General features: G+C 45.6%; 1 protein-coding gene across 4 annotated transcripts in view; it reads left to right on the forward strand.

Annotated features, from left to right (window-relative positions):
- The window catches only part of LOC124056666 (plexin-A1-like), a 181,150-nt gene that overhangs the window by 17,172 nt on the left and 145,043 nt on the right, over positions 1–18,935 (forward strand). For all 4 annotated transcript variants that reach the window (XM_046384335.1, XM_046384337.1, XM_046384336.1 and 1 more), the window contains exon 2: positions 16,919–18,364. In XM_046384335.1, the coding sequence (XP_046240291.1) occupies positions 17,183–18,364 (1,182 nt within the window). In that variant the 5' untranslated portion in view covers positions 16,919–17,182. The remainder of the gene's footprint in view (positions 1–16,918; positions 18,365–18,935) is intronic.

Genomic DNA, 18,935 nt, shown 5'->3' on the forward strand with positions numbered 1-18,935 from the left:
AAAAGGGATAAAGTAACAGAGACAGGGAATGAGCAAATTGCTCTTCCCCCCTGTTAGCTACACCAGCAGTATTGCAGCCAGACAGGCAGTGTTGAATCTGAGTCAGCAAGACTTGAACTGGGGCCCCTGCCTATAGCCCAGGGGCCCGCTAGTAACACACACACACACACACACACACACACACACACACACACAATCACACAGACACGGTGTCAGACCTGTCGCCCTACTCCTCTCAGCCCTCCAGCTCCAGTCCTAACTATGGCTGTTCAGTCAACCACTCTTAATTAGTAGCTGCTGCTGCCGCCTGCCCTGCCCCGGCGCCACTGTGGTAAAACCCCAGCCCCAGTGTGTGTGTTTGACGGGTTTCAGTTTGTGTTTACTCTGTGCATCAGTTGCAGTGTTGCCTTTGGGCCATGTTTGCAGTGTGTAGCCCGTGCATGCTTTCTCCGTGATATCCTGTACGTGTGCAGTCGTTACAGGTGGGGCAGGAACAACTAATTGCCATGTGTGTGTGTACAGATACTGTGTGATTTTGTGCATCCTTTTGTTGCACCACGTGCTCAGCCTCTTAAGTCTCCTTTTAAACTCTCCACCTTTCTCCTGTTGCAGCTCAAGAGAGCTGCCGCTTTTAAGCTGCCATCACAGAGGAAAACTAAAAATGCTTTCTCAGTGGCACTTCTCGAAGATCACATCGAGTTAGTGCATGAGAGCAGACGTGCTCTGAGAGGCTAACGAGACTGAGACTGTCAGGGAAATCTATATTTCCCCTATTTCCGATGATCTGGGAACGCTTTAGTAACAGACTGTTGACTTCACAGTTTCAGGAGACAGCTTCAGGATCCTGTTTCACTGTTGTTCTTGTTGAGGTTTATGTCTGTCAAGAGAGCCAAATGTCTGTAGTTTTTTGTGCACATTTGTGTGTATTTATTGCTTAAATACTTGGCTGAACCTCAGCGACCACAGGAGACAAAGACGGTATTGCACACAGTACCCTTTCTAGCTTCCTTCCTCTGTTCAAACTCCATACATCTTCCCCCTCCCTGCCTCTCATCGCGTCCTGTCATGTTCATAGTACGAGGCGGAGGCGAGGGTCTCGTCCAAGCCATGGATCAGGCTGACACATTTCTCCCCTAGGACCCCCTCAGTACAGACGCATAGCTGCAGCAACTCTGCCAGCCAACCACCACAGCCACCGGTCTACTAATGAAGACCATATTACAATGTGATAGAGGAAGAGAGAAGACAAGCGTAGCTCGGCACAGGAAACACAAACAGCTGGGAAGGAGTGGACAAAGTTTAACTAGCCCCACATGCATGCTTTCCATCCACACACACACAGTCATATCTGTTCCTGCAGGAACACAGACCACAGCCCGGCAACACATTGACCCAAATTAGCGGCGCTGCAGCCCCCTTTCACTGCAAGCCTGGATCTAGGCCACATGCTTGCTGGACGAAGCACCTCAAGCGTCGCCCAGCTCCATCTATTCACACACGGCCGCAGTGGTACATACACTGATGGATGGCTCAGAAATCCACTGTGAAGTAAGAGATTTGGTTGCGTGCTCAGCCGGGAGCTTGTAAAATACTGTAAATGTTTCAGAGCGTGGCGATGCCGTTGAGGCTTTCCAGGATTTCTCTTATTTGACATGATAACAGCTTTAAGAGGTTTTCGGCGGTGGTCAGGGCGGTTGTGGTCAGTCGACATAATCTGTCGATCTCTTTTACTCCGGAGTCTCTTATTTTCATCCCTCCTGCTCCTTCCCCACTGAATCAGCTTACAAAGAAGCTTCGTGTTCTAGTGTGCTTGTTAAGCCCCATATGTAGCTGCACAATGTGCCTCCTTCAGTGACAGACCGATGCGTGTGACCACGCAAAATTTGAGATCAAAATAAAGCCTGCTGAGCTAAACTGTCGGCATCTGCTGTTTGGGCAACAATTTACTGACCCACCGCCATCTTCCTAACCATCAATCTCCCAAAGTTTCATTTAAATTTTACTTTTGTTTTGCATACTGTTTAGGTCTACAGGTTAGGTAGAAGAAATAATGTTTTTTCTTTTTCCTCCACCCAAGAGTGAGTTGACTGCATTTCGAGTAAGATTTTCAATTGCATTTAAGATGCAAATGTAGCCTTTGGGGTGAGCAGAAATGGCTGGAGTGTGCCGGCGCTTTGTTTTGTCCCAGTTATTCATTAGGCTTTAATGATTGCTCTACCTCGCTTCATACAAACACCGCCAGGAGAAATTGATTCACTTCGTTCTCTCCTTGGAAAGGTCAGGGCGTATAGCAAGACACCTCCCTGACACACAGGTTCACAATTCACGAGTCAGTTCTCTCAGAAAATGTGCTTTCTTTTGGACGATTGAGCAGCAAAGCCGCTGTGTGTGTGTGTGTTATGTCTGCTTGTGTGTGTGTGTGTTTTAAAGGCAGCCGTTGAAATTCAAATGAGGCGTCCAGGTTGAGACTTGATTATTCCTCGAGAGAGAGAGAAAGTCCTCAGAAGATTCCTGCTTCTCTCTCTGCTTTGGCACTGTGGGTAGAGGTCACAAGCACGACTCTGGTGACAGCTTCTTGTCGTTGTACGAACTTTAACCTTTTCCCCCTTGTGAAATCACGAGTTTTAACAACCCGGAGCAGATCATACAAGCCATCCTTCAGCACACCAAGGGAAGGGTCAGCCGACCTACAGAGGAAAGTGGATTGCAGTGCAGCGATGGAGACCGGCTTAGTGCTGAATCCCATTATCAAACAGCGTTTGTCAAATAATAGGTCAGGGCCCACTTGTACCAAAGACATATTACGTTGTGGTTTAATTCCAGAGCTTTGTGGAACCGATTTTGCTCTGTGCAAAGTGATTTGGTAGAGAACAAAAGGTTTCTTGTATTAAGGCTGTTCAGACACCGGACAGAGGGCAAAGCTTGATCTCAGTTGCTATGTTGAAGAGAATCCAGTGATAACAAGGCTGGCAATGTCTCGAGGGCCCAAAGCACAAATAATACTTTATCTTTGCTATAAATTTGGACTAAATTTGTTAATATTGTTTATTTGCGCTGTTTGTTGTGACATTAACTTGCTGACTTTCTTTCAGCTTTGGCAAGGACTGTCTCCAATCAGACACTAACAGTATATCTGCAGCGCCATCCTTTCCGACTGTAAATTGCAGAAACTAAAAGCCCATGTCTGATATCCCTGCAGCTTTGCACCTGTACTTGGCAGCACACCATATATCCCAACAGTTCTTGCATCAACCCTGATGCCATTTACTTCACTTTGAAGCCGAGAGACCCAGCTTGCGTTAATGCCCAAACAACGTACAATAATGGCACTCAAATGACGCCTCAGCCATATTTTCAGTCTGCTTTGAAAGTGGTGTCAAGCGGCTGAAATAAACGAGGGATTGAGGAGTTATGAGTGGCAGTGGATCCCTGGGGGACTATGGAACATGGCAGGTCATTTGCCTGGCCAGTATTGTTGTGATATATTTGCACACTACGGCGAGGTAGCCGGCTGAGAATGCAGAGGAGGCGGTGAAGAGTTGGAGGCAGCGAGGCGCTTATTCAGCAGGCTGGAATGCACAGAATAGAAACAGGGGGGCGAGACTTAATCAGACTGGAGCAAATAACATTTAAACATATTTAAATCTACAGGGAGCAGAGCATTTCATATCTTGTAATGATTGCGTCCCCCCAGTGAGTCTGTGTCCGTCATGCACAGCGATATTCTGACTAAAATAACCCACTTGTCTTTCTTTCTTTCTGAATTCTCTTGTCAAAAAGAGTTGGCACGTAAAGCGAGAGGGGCGTGTGTGCGGCTCTGAGCCCACAGACTCCAGTGCAGCGGCCGTCCTGTAAGCCGTAGTCGTGCCAAAGAAGACTTTTCATATCTCTCTCAGTGATGTGTTGAACAAGACGCAGATATATTTAGTCCCTCTTCTCTCCTGCCTTCTTTTCCCTCTCCTCCCTTCTTTGTCTCTGGCATTCCTCTCACTCACCACTCTTCCTCTCATCTTCCCCCGCTCCCACCAGTCTCTCCTTATCGCTGTTCCTGTGCGCTCACATTTCTGTCTTTCCACCACATCTCCCTCTGTGTTTTTCTTTCTCTCCATGTCTGCTCTCGTCCCCCACCCCGCACACCCTCTCCCCCTCTGCAAAGCTTTGCTTCGTCCTGGGCTCTGTTGCTTTAATGACACTGACAAGCTCTTTTGACACTGTTTTGGCTTTGATTCTCATTCTCTTTTCTTTTCATACACAGTCCTTTCCCTCCCTCTGTCACTCTCTACAGACAGCTCCGTCTAATGTAAACTCAGATGGGCACATAGACCGTTGGACACCCGCTGAATACACACACACCTTGTTTACACTAGCGCCACCTGTATTAATTGTGCTGTCTGCCAAGTTGAAAAAGAGTTTCTGTAACATGACCTGATGACCGTGTGCCCGAGGTTGCTGTGTGTTTTGTCTCCTGTTGAATCTTCCTGCTCCCTCCCCTTGCCTGTCCTGTGACTGACTCACAATGGCTGATGTTACTCGTCCTTCTGGATCAACCAGCAGGCCCGGCCCTTCCTTTTGGGAGGGCTCCAAGAACAGCCAGGCGCCACTCGAAAAGGCTCTGATCATGAAATAGATGTGTTGGACTGAAGACTGGAATGTAAGGAGGGATTTTTTTCGCCGAAATGTTAGTAGACTTCGGCTTCTTGGTTTATCATTGACTGTTGGAGACCACAAAATCTGTTTGTACTTTCAGGAAAACCCTATTTATGCTTCTCTCATTCTCACACAGCAACTGCTGCTCTGATACAATAGTGCCTACACTGAAAAACAATAGTATTTTCATACAGTTTTAAATTATGCACAATGTTTTTTTATTTGGTGGGGTGAGTGGGGGGCAGTGGGAGTAGTGCAAAATTTAACAATTGTAGTTAAGGTTAAATTTTCACCGTCACAAAATCTGTTTATTGAGGAGATGCTCACAGACCCACAGGGTTGAAAATAAAACAAAAACTGTAAATTCTCTAGAGCTGCAGACTGTGATGTTTGGTAAAGTATGGATGAAGGATGTCTCTGAAGCCTGACCGGTGTCCTGAATTTGTCTTTGTAAATAATGAAAAAAAGATGAATTTAAAGCAACTTAAATTAGGCAGAGAGACACTTTTCTGTGTCTGAATAGAAAGTATACTTAAATTCAGTGTAGTCATAAATGCTTTAATATTGAAGCACATGATTAAAACTCCTGATGGAAGTCATAGTGCCAGCACCATATGACGTATTGTTTTAAAGTACTTGGTCTAACTTGAAGTGGTGTTGGGTCTAGTTATCTGACAGGCGCTCAGTTGCCCACTAGCTGAAGGGAAAAAAGTTTCCCTTTTAGCTAAGCATGCTCAGACTGCTCTCCTCTTATCTCTTTCCATTCCTCTTCGTTCCGCCTCGCCGGCTATCTGAAAAGGTATCGTCAGCTCCCCTCATCTCACTCCTCTATCTCTCCCTCTTTTCTCTCCATTTCCATCACTTCGCCTTTTCACCTGCACCATTTTCTCTCTCGTGTCTCTACATCTCCTGCCTGATTTTACACCCCTTCTCACTTGATCTCCCTCTTCTCAGTTATATTTTTTCATTCTCCTCTCCAGCTTACCATCCAATTCAGTTTTTTTTCTCTTTCCTGAGAAGATTTGAGTCTGCGGGCATCATTAAATGTACATTCGGCCTTTTATGTAGTCAAAGAGAGGAGAAGGTGTTGCCCCTGTACGTGTCATAGTTACCACTGACTGCGAAAAAGCTTTTAGTCACACATCAGCCTTCGTCTCTGTCGCCGTCTCTATAGTGAAGTGGTGATGCGTGCAGTGCTATGCACGTCACTAGGAATACAGTATGTCCTGACGATCTTGGATAAGACAGGAAGTTGTCTGAGCTCACAGGCCTCTGTTCTCTTCCTGTGCACGCACAGTCTCACGCACACACACACACACACACACACACACACACACAGTCTGTTGGCTTGAATATTCACTGGCTTAAAACTGGGCTCCTGAGCTAAAAACAGTCAGGATAGACGAGCTTCCTTTGTTTCAGCTCCACAACGGCGTGACTGAAGATAATTGGCGTTGGCCTCACATGACTCAGATGTAACAGCGCCATTTAAACAAAATGAATGGTCCCGTCCCACTGAGTTCCTGGACACTGCGGTGTCTTTGTTAAGAGTGCACGCTGTTGCACATCTTCCTGTGTGTTGTGATGAAGTTGACCATAAGGGTCAGTGTATTATCGGGTGGCAGATTGGCTCATTTGTTGGCTGTTGTTTGTTAACTTTCATGCAAGAGCTTATGTTACATCCTGTCTGTGAATTGAAATGGACAATAAAATAGAGATCAGTAAGAACTATCAAATAACCATTAAATAAACCATGACCTGCATTAAATCTTGGAGACCTACTGTCTATACCCTTTTATTATCACAGCATGGTGGTTTGTCACAGTATTTTTCAACAGTTCCCTAATACATAGCTGTATCCACATTCCCCCAAGCAGAGACATCTGCATCAACCCTGATGTCTTGTGACCCATCTGTGGATACAAATTGGCTCAACACCATGTGACATAAGCCACACGCCTGTCTTAAAGCATTTAGAGAATAAGATAAAGCCATGCGGTCATAGCTCATGATATGGTAATGCTCCTCAACAGCACACATCCGGAAACAGTATGGCCCTTAATGGACAAAGATGGATAAGGACACTGTCCAAGTCAATAGTTAACCAGTCCAGATACACTGTGTGTGTGCTTGGTTCTTAGTGTACATATGAGTGCTTTTGCTCGCTGTCACTACAACAGATCTGGACATTTATTGCGTAAATTTGTATTGGATGATGTAAAGGTTTAGACTGAAAGGAAAAATGGAAAGCAGCGGATCAGTTGTCTGTCTGTTTCAATAATAAGCAGAGGCCATATCTAGTGTGATAGATAGATAGATAGATAGATACTTTATTGATCCCAGAGGAAATTCAGTTCTGATGGGGTGCCAGCTGAGAAGATATGAGTTAGATTAAGTCTTGGACTTGTGTCAAGTCTTTGAATAGCTCACATCAGATGTCAGCCTCTTTATGATGTAATCTCAATAGTGAAACCAAAAAAAGGATTCTGGCTTAGATGGTCTTTATCTAAAGATGCATATCTCACCCCATTCTTCCTGTCAACGTAAAAAAAATAGTGATACCACAGATAGGCCGAGGCCAGGAGCAAACTGTACTTTAGACTCTCTCTCTCTCTCAAGTTATTAACGCTGAGTGAAACTTGCTTGAGATTTACGACAGGTTGGAGTTGATTTAAGCTTTGTGCAATATTATTTTCATTAGCTGCGTCTCTTGCTGTTGGTTTGTAGCTCGTAGATCATAACGGGCGTAGCGTTCAAATACTTGTGCAGTCCCAAGCTGACCGTTCATCTAGTACTGACAACGTTGGCGCTCTGTATCAGCTTACTGTGGAAAGTCCAAGAAGGGGAAGGTTGCCTTTATGGCACCATTAAAACAAAAGGAGACAGCGATTCTTTTTTTAATGCCTTTCTCCTTCAAGTGACTCCTCTTCTGCCCGCTACCACCATCAACAGCGCTCTCCTCAAGTCCTTAGAGAGGGGATTTATAATGGCATGCCTGTTCTTACAACAATCAACACTCTGGCAAGTTTTTACAAAGCAGTACAGCACAAGTCCACTCCAGCGCTCTGGGTGTCGAGGGTCAATCAAGCTCATAAATGGAGGGTGTGAGGAAGAGAAAGCAGAGGAAGGGAGTTGTAGCTGAGGGCAGCAATGTTTGGTAATAAGCTGTTTCGGGCAGAGCAGGCTGCATTCCATTACAGTGAACTCAGCTGGGAGAATATAAGCAGCGCTATGAAGGAATGCATTGGTTTTGTTGTATGAGAAAGAGCTCAGAACAGTCTATTCAGCGATAGATGTACTGGATTCAGGACCTGTTTTTATCTTTTCAGTGCATGCTAAGGTTCATTTATGGGAATACGTATTCATAAAAACAATTTACTAAAGTTAGTTTCAGCTGATCAGTCAGTTTATCAGGTGTCAACTACAATATATGTTGTGTATAGTGTATAAGGATGATATGTTGTGATTAGCTGATGTCCTTTACAGTTTCTGTTTACCCACTGGCTGAACCTGCCCTCAACTGTGGTTTCATGACATCAACACCTGTACAATGAGCTCGGAAGGTTCAAACCACTACTTGATTGGTGTTGAGAACTAGTGTTGGAAAACCACAAGTATGTTTGTGGTTGACCTTCATTGTGACTGGCATTACTCATCGTGTTGATTCAAGGCATGGGTGGCATGTAGATGCATGCTGGGTTTGTGATTAGCAATAACAGGGCTTTGTACACACTCCATGAGGTAGTTTCCTAAAATATCTATGCAGGTGCTGTTTTGTTTTGTATGTTTGCAACTCACAACTTTCACATTGAAGGTAGAGGAGATGTATTTTTTTTTTCTTTTTTTGCTGGTCAAGTTAAGTAATTAACAGGAAATTTTCCATCACTCTTCCATCAGCCCTGGTTCGGTCTGTATTCTGGGTGAGATTCTTTCAAATCTAAATTGCTCAGATCTTTGTTTATTGTGGTTTATAAGACCAGCAAGCCTTGGCTCCTGGCAGCATTGTACCCAGTGTCTCTGAGACTGTCAGACCTCTCCACCCCAGTGAAGCTGTGTGTTGGTTTGAAACCTGTTAGCCTGCCCATTTAGTCTTTTGTCAAAAACGGTGTTTTCATTACGTCGTAGCGAAAGAGGTACATTTGTTGAGAAGCCTGGTTGCCTATAAGCATAACCTTCGCTTTACAGTCAGGCTACCCAAGTGGTTAGAGTTGGATCAGTCAGTTCTGAAATCTGAAATTGAATTCTGCCTCACATTACCTGCCTTCACATCGAGGGCGAGTTGAAATTAACAGCTTGCGGTTTTGTGTCATCACCTGCTCCGTTCGGTCAGCCTTACTGTTGCTGTCTAAAAGCTGCAGGTTCAGTGTGGTCTTGCCTTGGTAAGCCGCTGGTGAAATATTGAACTAACTGCGTGGTTACTGCGTTACTTTGTGACTCACATCAGGCACATTGTGGCCTTGACCTACATATCGCCTACCTCTCCCACCTTCACACTGACACACACACACACACACACACACACACACACACACGCGCAGAAGCAGGATTTGTCATGGAAAGAAAGATCCAGTCGCACAAACACAGTGGAGAGATTAAGAGTAAACCACTAATCTGACGGTGCCTGCATCAGTGTGTTTGTGTGTCTGCATGCTCCTTTTTGAAATGTGGGCTGGTTTTATGCGGTGGCTGTTTCAACCGTTTTTTCATTCCATCTCTGCAGCTGGAATGAAGGCCTTTGTTTTTCCAGGAATTTCACCCCTGCGAGAAGAAGCGGGGAGGAGAAAAATGTGCTCCCGTGCTCGTGTTTAGTTCGTTGCGATGATTGTCGTAAATTCGGTTTTTGAGGGGTTTGTATTTTATTTAGGTGTCTGCGCCGTGCTGAGTCATAAAATGTGGAGAAGACGGTAGAGAAGGTGCAGCGAGAAAGACTGAGATGTGAGCCGCTGTTATGCAGAAACTGAGAGGAGAGAAATAAATGGGGTGAGAGGATTTGACAGAGAAGACTCGGGTAGATATAAAGATGGAGACGATTACAGTCTGACTGCTCTCCGTGTATTATTGTAGTGACAAGGACTGCATGACTGGGAGACACCCCGGGGCGCTCAACCCTGTGTTCACCAGCCAAATCAGACACAATGTTCATAAACTGTTCAGAGTGCTGAGATGGTACCGTTCGCCATCCAGCCTTCTCAGGCTGCTCAGCAGGTGTTCAAAATACACTGGCTGTTTGACTCTTTGACGCAGAATGCTAACATAATGCCTTGCTCTGCAGGGAGAGAATGAGACACCCATACACCTGCCATATAGATTACCTTACACACACGAATATACATAGTATGTGTGTGTTTGACGAGGCGATGAATTCCATGTAGACTTTTGTCCACAGCACATTCCCTTTGCATTCCAGTTTGGGGCAGGCTTTGTGTGAGACAGACAGCGTTCAGGTTCAGAGAGGTTACACGCGCTGGCGTCCATGTTGCCGCAATACGTCAGCGTGTGTGTTTCATATTCTTACGGCTTCGTATTCAACATGCATGATAGCTGTAGATGACCCTCTTCTCCCGCTGTCTCATATTTGACAACTGCAAGCAGAGCAGAGACAACTGCGCACTGTAGCCCCAGAGCACAGGCACATTTGCACAGCACACACACACACATTACCACATACTTAGACCACTGTGCGTCTGAAGTAACGTCTGTTGGCGTATAATCCCATTTATATCCGAAAACACAAGAGCGTGCGTGTGCTTATTGTCGCAGGAAAGAAAGAATTTTTGTGATGTAGTGTCCACAGTCTGTCTTCTGTCTCAGAGTGGCAGCTGTCTCTCTCTCTCTCACACACACACACACACACACACACACACACACACACAAGCACACGCGCACACTCGTCTGTTATGAAGACAGCACATTGGGTGTCACAGAAGCAGTTGTCCTTGCACGTATGGCCATTCGCACCAGCTCTTGAATGTGGGAGTAGGTTGTCTTGCAGTTTGTATCCTTGTCCTTGAGGAGGACTGGTGTGTGTAGTCTGGAAACTAACAAGGAGGACAGTGGAAATAAGTGACATAAATCAGATTATTACAGATTAACAGGCTAACAAAAAAAAGGCTGTAATGCAAAGTTGTTAAGTCTGTTTTTAATTATTGTTCATTGCTATGTGTTCTGTGACCCTGTGGCTCATGATACTTCACTCAACAATTTACAACTTTCATATTCCATTATTCCGTGAAACAAATTGAGCATCTTGTAAAGTGACCGCTGTAAAGAATTTATTTGGGGCTAACGCACTAAGCCAAAAGAGAATGAGACGAGGATGATGTTTGAGCCCCGTGTTCCTACCTTGTAGCTTTTTCTCAACTCCTTCATTGTCAAAGGGGAGTCGCTAGACAGGTCTGGATCAGGTTTTACCTCTCCAGCCGTGCTGATGGCTTGAAAGTCAGCCCAGTGAGGTGCTTTAAGGCAGCGGGCTCAATTTGTTTTAGTATTCAACTTCCTAACGCACAATGACACACACACACACACGCTACTTTTGTAGTTAAGAACAAGGCGTTTGTTTTGGCACGCAGCTGCCTCATTGGGGGGGTGGGGGGGCTGGCTTGTCTTCCACTAAACTGATTTATGTTGGCACTAAAACAAGACTCATAAGAACTTTTTATACACTTCAAGACTTGCCAGTCTGCTTGTCCCCCCAGCCAAGGCAGGAAGGAAATGATACAAGATATCGCAATGTACGGTACTGCTTTTTTATCTGACCTCGTGAAAATTGGTCTTGCCTCTTCAGAAATTAGTTTTGGCTCGCTGGATGACTTGAATGTGACGTGGGGACGGTTGTTTTTGGCACTTTAAAAGTGCCGGCTCATATTTTTGGATGTCCTTTACTCATCACTGAGTGCCTTTTGGTCATTTTCTTTTTTGCTAATAAAGTAACGATATGATAATAAAGTAATGATATAATGACACAAAAATTAACATCAGATTTTAGGTCGATAGTTTCACGTTATATTTCCCCCAAGGGCACGCTAGAAACACCATCCACGTTTAGTTATTAACACAGATTTTGCTATCATTCAGCTGTGATTGAAAAAGGGGGACCTTTATGAACAAATTTCCATGGACAGTGACAGATGGGCTCAGATATTTTCTTTTGATAATATTCCAGTGAGTTATTGCAATAATGTTGACATTGTCTGATAATCCTCAGCAGACAGAGCGATTGCTTTGTCGCAGTGCTTTTTTGGTGTGTTAAGAGGATGGTTTCAGCTTTAGTGTGGGTTGGACTGATCACAACTGGTGGGTTAATTAGGCTGCAAATGACTAGCTTGCACCACACCTACCACCTACCTGTAGTGTGTGTGTGTGTGTGTGTGTTTGTCTGTCCAGGTCTGGCTGTGTATTTATTCAGCGCACCAAAATAGTTTGAGAGCATCCCACATCCTCTTTCCTGTAATAACTTCAGTCAGACTTTTCATGTGTTTGTGTCTGCCTGCGAGTGTGTTGTCTGTGCTGGGTTCGCTACCCATCCCTCTGTCAATTCATCCCTCTGTCAACGTGTTGGGGGGATGGTAATCCATTCTTCCCATATGCAGATAGTGGCGGTGAGATTAGGCAGACCCTGGGAGAGGATTAAGGCTTCAGGGCTTCGCTCCCCTTCTATCTTACCCTCCTTTCTACCCGCCCTGCCCCCTCCACCACCATCCGGTTCCTGCCGCCTCCACGTGTTGTTCACTCCTTTACCCACCCCCCTCACCCACCTCCCCCCTCCTCCGCTGGGCAGATCTCCAATCTCTGGAGTGTGTTGGCTGCAGAGTGAAGATGTGGACGGCAGATTAAGATAGAGACCCATTAGGTTTTGTTCACGTGTGTCTCGATTTGCACATGCATAAGTTATTACTCCGTGTTTTGTTGCATTTTATGCGTGTGTGTATACGGATGGGATGGGAGGATATGCAGTTGGTGTGTGTGGGCTGAAGTGTGCCCAGTGTGTGTCTTTTAAACCATATTTCAGTCACCTCCTTGATAACGTTATGGTTGGCTTACAATAATTGACTTTGTGCGCATATGAGAGCGTGTGTCTTGAGAATTTGCATTAATTCAGTGCCATCCATCTCCCTTACTGTTTTCTTTCTTTCCTTAAACCCCCAATTCCACTCTCTTACCTCTCCCTCTTTTCCCAGATGTGACCCACATGTTGCGATGCAGTGCAGAGGGTAGAGCATTCGCCCGTGTGTCGTTCTTCCTCCTTCCTCATCCCTCTCTCGCCACCTTCTCCCGCTCTTTCTCCCCTCCGGTGGCGAGTGTGGTAATTGATATGCCACCGGCAATAAATCAGCGCAGCTCCGGGGCTGAGCAGCAACCATTATCTGAACGGACAGGTTTAGCTGCTTTGGAAAAGAGGGTGAGAGAGGAAGAGTTGATTCAGCTCAGCTCACAAGAGTCACCAACAGCTCACCACTTCACCAGCCTTTGGATTTGCCGCACAACATTCAAAAGCACTAATATCTCCCTTCTCTTCTCAGGATTTTGGCCACTGTTAAGCCAAATAAACAAAATGAAGCAAAGCTCCTCGTTTCAAAGCTTTTGCCTCTCTGTTATGTCTTCTACCTCCCTTTCAATCCGTCATTCTAATTCCCAGTGTCCATAGGGATGCAGTGCGTTTCTGTCAACTGATAGGGCGTCCAGATATCAAATCCAATCAACTTGGCCCCTTACAGCCCGTCCTCTCTAATGCTTTTCCCTGATGCGATAAGGGCCTCGGCTCCCCCGATACGGTGGCTGCCCATTCCCAAAGCCACAGACGCACTCCAGCCCAAAATGATTGACATGTTTTTCCTTGATGGTGCCAGATATGGCTCGCAACCCTGTTCCAGCACTCTTCCCAGCATTTCGCTTTAACTCTGGAGGAAATTGAAATTGAAGAGGGTTTGGAGGTATAAGGAGGGAGAGAGAAAATGGAGAAAGGTGAGGGGGAATAAAGGGGAATGTGTGCATGAAGCTAAGTGATTGACTACATCCTCAGCAGTTGGGCATGTATGCCATGACAGGATGGAAGCTGAGTTGTTTCTCTCTTTTCAAGTTGGATGATGCCTTGCTGGCTTTTCAACCAAGTTTGTGTTGTGATGCCATTGTGTTATTACTGGGACAGATAACAAGCAGGTGGAGATCCCCCAGACGCGATTTGTTTTACGATTCACACCCTCTTACATCAAACTGTGGCTGGCCTAAATGAAGAGGAATTACTGTATGGATGATTTTTTTTTGTCTCGTTCTTTATCAGGCCCTCTCATTTGCTCGCTCGCTCACTCCGCCTTATTGTATCTCTCCCTCACTCGGAAATGACAAAGGAAAATGAGGCAGCTGGCCTCCCTACGTGCCACCGCGTTTTAAATTGACATCTGCTCTTGTCGCGCGGCGCGACTGTACCGTTGAGCAAGAAATTAGTTTTTTTTATAGGCTGACTTGTCACTTTATTGCGGCTGCTTATGTCGAAGAGGCTGCGATCTGCGTCGAGCCGTTTTAATCTCACAGAGTGGAGAGCGGGGGTATATCTGATGACTGCAGCCCAGACCCTTCTGTCTGCAGTTACCTCGCTGAGGTGCTCGATCCACAGGGCTCCCCTGGTGTTTGATTCAAGTGCAGGTAGAGCTCTGTTTAAAATGCAGCAGAAGTGCTGCGTTTTGCTTGGCCCCTGCTGCTCCTCACTCACCCCTGCTGCTCTTCCCTCTCTCTGTCTTTCTGTCCATACATTTTTTTTCCTCCTCTCCATCTCCTGCTTTCTCTTTCCTTTTTCTTGCTCTGCTCCTCTTTCTCACTATGTTTTTTCTCTCTCCTATACATTTGTGTTCTCCCGGCTTTTCATTTGTGGAAATTGGATGACACCACCTCTCCCTGAACCCGGCTAGCTCTGTGTCAGCTGAGATATGGTTTGCTATTCCATGAGCATCGCCAGTACTATTTCTCTTTTCTCCTCCACACACACACACACACACACACACACACACACACACACGTTCTCTCTCTCTCTCTCTCTCTCTTTCTTTTCTCTCTCACGCTTGCTGTTTGCAGCAGCAGTGACTAAAATTGATGTCCAATTCACTGACTCCTCTTACTGAGGTGTTTAATTCTTTCAGTACTTGCCAAAGTGCATTTTTCCTCACACTCTCTATCGCACATACCTACTTTTCTCAAGGATAGCTTTATGAAACAAAAAAAGAAACACACTCACACATATCCCTCCGAGCTTGGTAAACTGACCACACTCCCTGAGCTGTGTGCCTGCTGATTGATAGACAGATAGACTTTGCTCTTGAGTGGCTGACCACATGGGGAGCAGGAGGCAGAAACCGAGATAAGGAGGAAAAAGAAAGAAAAAAAGCCCCACATTCCTTTTTGCCTTTACTCTCGATGTCCTTCTTTTGATTTCTCCCTATCTCATGTTTTTTGCACCCCTGATCTTCCCTCCTCCACCTCCTACCTTCCTCTCTGTAGTGTCCCTCATCTTCTCCGACTCTGTGTGGTCATAAAACCCCCTTTGCGCAGACTCTTTGATAGTCAAGGTGAAATTGAAGCTTGGGGCCCCTGGCAGAGTTGCGTCCTATTTTGCATAATCAGCATTTACAGGAGAACTAATGTCCTAGTACTGCATGAACATGATTGGCCTGTCAAGCAGCAGCACACGCTTGGCAAACTGCTCTTCATCATCATCATTGCATTGTCGTTGGAGGAAGCCCAAAGGAGCAGATTCTCTCTTCCCCTCTTCTCCCTTTGCCTGTAAACTGTCCTTTCTGTAAACGATTTCACTCTTGCCCTTTAACACATACTGCATCCAGTGTTGTCAAAAGATACCAGCTGCAGAGTTTTCTGTGCAAAATATATTTGTTTATTCGCAAGAAGCTCATAAATGGTACCCAAGTAAATGTGTATTTGCCAGGTCAGTCAGGAAGGAAGCAGGGCCACACGTGCTGAAATGTGGTCAATGTTGGGCTGCTTTTAAACTGAAAGTAGCACTGTGTAAAAAAGGAAACCCTAATGGTTTTGACGGTGCAGGCATGTTACCACAGGTGCTGTTGACTGGATAAATAAATTCAGGAAGTTTAATTTGAGAAATACATACATAGGTTTGAAAGTTTATTAGTTACCAAAAGAATGTGTAGGCTTTTAAAATGCAATGAGGCAGCATTTAATAACTACATAAATTTGCCATGGCTCATTATTTCATGCCTTGTCTGGAGACGCTGAGGGTTATTAGCAGAAGTGCTCAAGCCGGTTACCAGGTATTTATTTGGTATCTGCTTGAATGTCTTTGATCTGCAAGTGATCTGCAATTACATTTCCAGATGATGTTGTGTTCACCCAGGCTCAACTTATGTGCTGGAGCCTAAACCAGGACCCTCACCACCTCAAGGCAACGGTCTGTTTCAGAAGAACAGTGAGGTTATATTTAATTTAGTCTGAAACGCAGGAGATAGACAGAGTTTTGACTGTGCTGACTTTGCTTGCTTTGTGTAGGAAGGAGGCAGGATTGACTGTGGAAGAGGGTTGTGTGTGATAGGGACCCTTCAGAATTCATCAGCCAGTGGTTAGCGAGAACTGTGTTGTGTGTGCAGCATACATCTCGGCCAGGAGTTTTTATATCCTTCTTTGCTCAAGTTAAATTTGTCCATGTATACAGTATATAATGCAATCGTAGCTCCCTGAGGGTAGGCAGTGTATGGTTGGAGGCCTGCTGTGCTGCCACGAGAAGCCGGCGCCAACAAACAATTGCTAGAACTGCAGGCATAATTACAAAAAGGACTTACTGGATAGTGTGTTGAAATCATGACGGGAATGCTTTCGCGCAGACCTGGCTATAAATTGCTTGCTGTCAATGTCACAGCACCCACAGGCACTTTCTCACACACACACACACACACACACACGCCTCCTCCAGAGCCACCGCGGTAAAGTTGAAAGTTATGAAAAATTAAAGAGCTCAGTGTTGTGAGTCTATAACTCATTGCAGCAACACTGGTGTTATGTGTACAGAGCCTTTAATAATCGGCCCGTGCCTCCCCTGCTATCTTCTCTCATAATTAAATGCAGGCACACATTTGCCTTCCAGACTTGATTTGATATCATTTATTTATCACGGGGGCAAATGTCAGCTTGAGTTTCTTCTAATTTTGGCTGTGCAGTGTGCGAGCCTTTTAGGTCTCTCTCTGCCTGCTTGATGCATAATCAATAGGAAATGTTTCTTGGACACTCACCATGTTTTTTTCTTTGTGTCTTCCAGGGCTCCCACCTCGTGCCTCTGTGGATGATGTTTCTGATGACGGCTTGCAACGCTGAGAACAGGACAGCGAATCAATAGGAGTTTTTATTTCCTTCCCTTCATCTTTCTCTCCCCCCTTAAACTGCCCCCTTTATTCCTTGACAGGAGAGCAGTAATAAAAGAAAATCCTGACTTGGGACTCGGTACCAGAGCTTGTACTCCACGTCCTTCTCCTCTCTTTCTCCTTCCCCACCCCCCCAAGTCTTACCATTAGACAGTCCAGACATGTGTCCCCTAGCTCGGTCAGCGGCTTCCCCTGGCCAGGGGAACTTTTATCTCCTCTTGGGGCTTTTGCTTATCATGAGCTCATCACTCTCTGGAGGCCAACCACCGCCCTTCAAAAGATTTGTCCCCCATGAGTGGGGCCTCACGCATTTGGCCATCCACAACAAAACTGGAGAAGTCTATGTGGGAGCTGTCAATTGGATTTTCAAGCTGTCGAGCAACCTGACCAAACTGCGCAGCCACATGACCGGCCCAGTGGTGGACAATGAGAAATGTTACCCTCCGCCAAGTGTCCAGTCCTGCCCTCATGACCTGGCCCAGACCCCTAATGTAAACAAGCTCCTTCTCATAGACTATGCACAGAACCGTCTCATTGCCTGTGGCAGCACTTCGCAGGGGATCTGCCAGTTCCTACGTCTCGATGACCTCTTTAAGCTTGGTGAGCCCCACCACCGTAAGGAGCATTACCTCTCTAGTGTGGCAGAATCCGGTACCATGTCCGGGGTCATCATAAGCTCCCCCCACAGTTCGACCAGCAAGCTATTCATTGGAACCCCCATAGATGGCAAATCTGAGTACTTCCCCACGTTGTCCAGCCGCAAGCTGATGGAAAATGAAGAAAATGCCGACATGTTCAGCTTTGTCTACCAGGACGAGTTTGTCTCCTCTCAGCTGAAGATCCCCTCAGACACTTTGTCCAAGTTCCCTGCTTTTGACATCTATTATGTTTACAGCTTCAGCAGTGAGCAGTTTGTGTATTATCTGACAATGCAGCTAGATACCCAACTGACTTCACCCGATGCCAGTGGAGAGCAGTTCTTCACCTCCAAAATTGTCCGCCTGTGCGTGGACGACCCCAAGTTCTACTCTTATGTCGAGTTCCCCATTGGCTGCACTAAAGATGGGGTAGAGTACCGCCTGGTGCAGGACGCATTCTTGGCTCGGCCAGGCCGGCAGTTAGCCAACTCTCTGGGGATCTCTGAGAATGAAGACATCCTCTTTACAGTCTTCTCTCAGGGTCAGAAGAATCGAGCCAAACCACCCAAAGAGTCAGCATTGTGCCTCTTCACCCTGAGGAGGATAAAAGAGAAGATCAAAGAAAGAATTCAGTCCTGCTACAAGGGAGATGGAAAACTCTCCTTACCCTGGCTGCTTAACAAGGAGCTCGCCTGCATCAACTCGGTAAGCTCAAATCTGTCTTCTGTGCTTTATTTGAGTTCTGTTGAGTATATACTTCCTTTCACAGCCCTGTTATCGCACAGTGAATCAGTTAACTTATCGGCCAGTGTACGTGTATTATGTTTTGATGGTGTTGACATTAATGCTGACTGCATTAGCATTAGCTAGAGTTCGCTCTTCAGGAAATAGTCTAACGTGAAAAGTTGAACATCGTTGATTTTTGAAAACGTGCACTACTTCTACTACTTCTTGAATACAGCCTTTTCTCAAGAATGTGACAGAAAATATTCTTTCCGGCACACCTGAGTACACACACACACACACACACACACACACACACACATACAGGAATCATTCTGTCTTGATGTTGATGAGTGTGTGTCCCAGAAACTGTTTGTCTCCACTCTTTCTCTGTGCACCTGGTAATTGAATATTGGCCCAGCCTTGCTACATTCATTCAGCAATTAACTGTATAACGTGTGAAAAGCTCGGATTTTCTCTTCCCGTCTTGTTTCACTTTTATCCTGCCCATCACCCCCCCATCCACAAGCTCACTTTGCTTTGATTTAGTCAG

The sequence above is a fragment of the Scatophagus argus genome, chromosome 3 (assembly GCF_020382885.2).
Source record: "Scatophagus argus isolate fScaArg1 chromosome 3, fScaArg1.pri, whole genome shotgun sequence".
Lineage (NCBI taxonomy): Eukaryota > Metazoa > Chordata > Actinopteri > Scatophagidae > Scatophagus > Scatophagus argus.